Here is a 2066-nt window from a genome sequence, read left to right on the forward strand (position 1 = left end):
CTCTGTTACGTCATATGCTTCATTGATCTGATTGGTTTATTTGGCCCGTCTATCACCAACATAGGCCAATCAGCTAACCAGTATTTTCACCCCTTCCCAAAATTACTTCAATGGAAGGTTTCCAGATGGATATGCGGAGCAAATCCATCTGGCGGAGTCAGGTTAACAACTAACGCCTTAACAGAATTTATAAAATACTAATAATATCTGCTCTGAGTTTCTCACATTTATGGAATTTCATGCAAATCTCTAAAACAGTGGTGTCCTAAGTTCTTCTGTCTGCCATGTTGAAATTGCATTTCAAGAAAGAAAAACATCAACAGCTGAAGCTAAGGTTAAGCTGAGCCACAAGGAACATTTAACTAGCAGCTTCGTAGAACATTAGTAGAGTAGAAAGTACAATATTTGACTTTCATATTTATTTCACAGTATAAAATGATTCAAATAAAGTAAAGATGCCAAAAAAAAAGGTACTAAAGTTTAGTAATCAAGTAAATGTGCATTGTTACATTCCACCACTGGATACAACAGATGTTTTTTTCAAAGAGACAAAGGTTATTCTGTTCAGTAACTGGTTAGATATCAGCAGTGCTGACCAGAAAACAAAAGACAAAGTTAAGCCCAGAAACAGAGTCTGCTTTTAGATTTCCACTGAAATAACATCTAGAGTGCCCATTAAATTATTAACAACATGTTAAAAGCAGGAAACCTTCACTGTAAGCTAAAAACAAACCATAAAATATAATCTGGAGTAATTTACTGAAAGAGACAGAACAGCTTGTCTGATTTCAGAGCGTACCAACCTTTCTCATGATCTTTCTTCCGTAGAACATCACCTTGTCCCTCTTTCTGAAGCGATAGTGAGGACCGGCCTCTTCCTCTGAAACAGACAGACGCTCTTTGTGAGTCCAAGCAGTTCCTCATGTTCTGCTACTTGATCTGCATTGGCCTGGTTCTTGTCTGCAAAACCCAAACTACACATGGAGGAGCAGTGTTGCTCTTGTTCACAGGTTTAGTGCCTTATAAGAGGAAACGTGATATTTCTGTGTGATTGGTTGATATTCAGAAACTTTTTATTATCGCAGTGACTAAGCTTGTTTCTAAATCCCTACAGGAGAGAGGTCCAAACATAATCATCATCATCATCTTCTTTTGGTTATGGCTCTACAGGGCCACCAGGAACCTTGACTGTGATCCTTAGCTGATTTATACTCACTGTACAACTGTATTTTTTTTATCACCTCTCATCAAACTGGATCGTTCAACTTTAAGTACTTAAACTCTTTAACTTTAATATAATTAAAACAGTTTTAAAAAACTTTAATATACCGGTACTTAAAAAAAGTAACTTATTTGAAAAAATGTTTATCAACTGCTGACAAAGGAAAACTAAAAAAGGAGTTTATAGCAAAAGCTAAAGAGAAAATGGTTCCCATCATAAAAACAAGCCATTAATAAACAGTAAACTGCTGCTGCTTTAAGAATATAGAATAAATGGGACCATTGCTCCAAAAGACCCCAGAACAGAGCTATTATACACAAAACCTGTTGGATTATATGCTGGGTTTAAGCTGATAGGAGACAAACAACAAGCAGTTCAAAAGTTTGTTTACATTAGATGCGGCTCTTAAACGTCCTGCAACTTTTAAATACAGCTCTGGTTCATCACAACGGAATCTAATTGTTTCATCCTAAGCTGAACCCTGGAGAGTTCGACTACATATGCTCAGCAGACAACAATATCTCATACAGTGTTATCAAATATGAGTTTTGTTGTTAAATTATTTTTTGTGGTTAAGAATTTTTTTTTTATGTATTGGCTTGTTTAGACTTTGTTTATAAAGTATTTAACCCAAACATTAGTTGTTAAGCAATACAGTTTATGGATTTTTCAACCAATTTTTCAACCATTTTTCAACTTTTTATTAAAAAGTTCTACTGGATTCACTTTGTATTAGATTTTTTCCTGCTTCACAAAGGTAGGCAGCAGCTTGACAAAGCCATGATGGCAATTATTTTACATTATTATGGTATCGGTATCGGCCGATACTGCACAGCCAGGTATC

General features: G+C 35.5%; 1 protein-coding gene across 1 annotated transcript in view; it reads right to left on the bottom strand.

Moving 5' to 3' along the window:
* The window catches only part of pnpla7 (patatin like phospholipase domain containing 7), a 53759-nt gene that overhangs the window by 36294 nt on the left and 15399 nt on the right, over positions 1-2066 (bottom strand). The window contains exon 5 of the mRNA XM_015379923.1: positions 804-880. Coding sequence (XP_015235409.1) covers positions 804-880 — 77 coding nt within the window. The remainder of the gene's footprint in view (positions 1-803; positions 881-2066) is intronic.

Source organism: Cyprinodon variegatus, unplaced genomic scaffold (genome assembly GCF_000732505.1).
Source record: "Cyprinodon variegatus isolate N-32 unplaced genomic scaffold, C_variegatus-1.0 Scaffold203, whole genome shotgun sequence".
In the NCBI taxonomy this organism is placed as follows: Eukaryota; Metazoa; Chordata; class Actinopteri; order Cyprinodontiformes; family Cyprinodontidae; genus Cyprinodon; species Cyprinodon variegatus.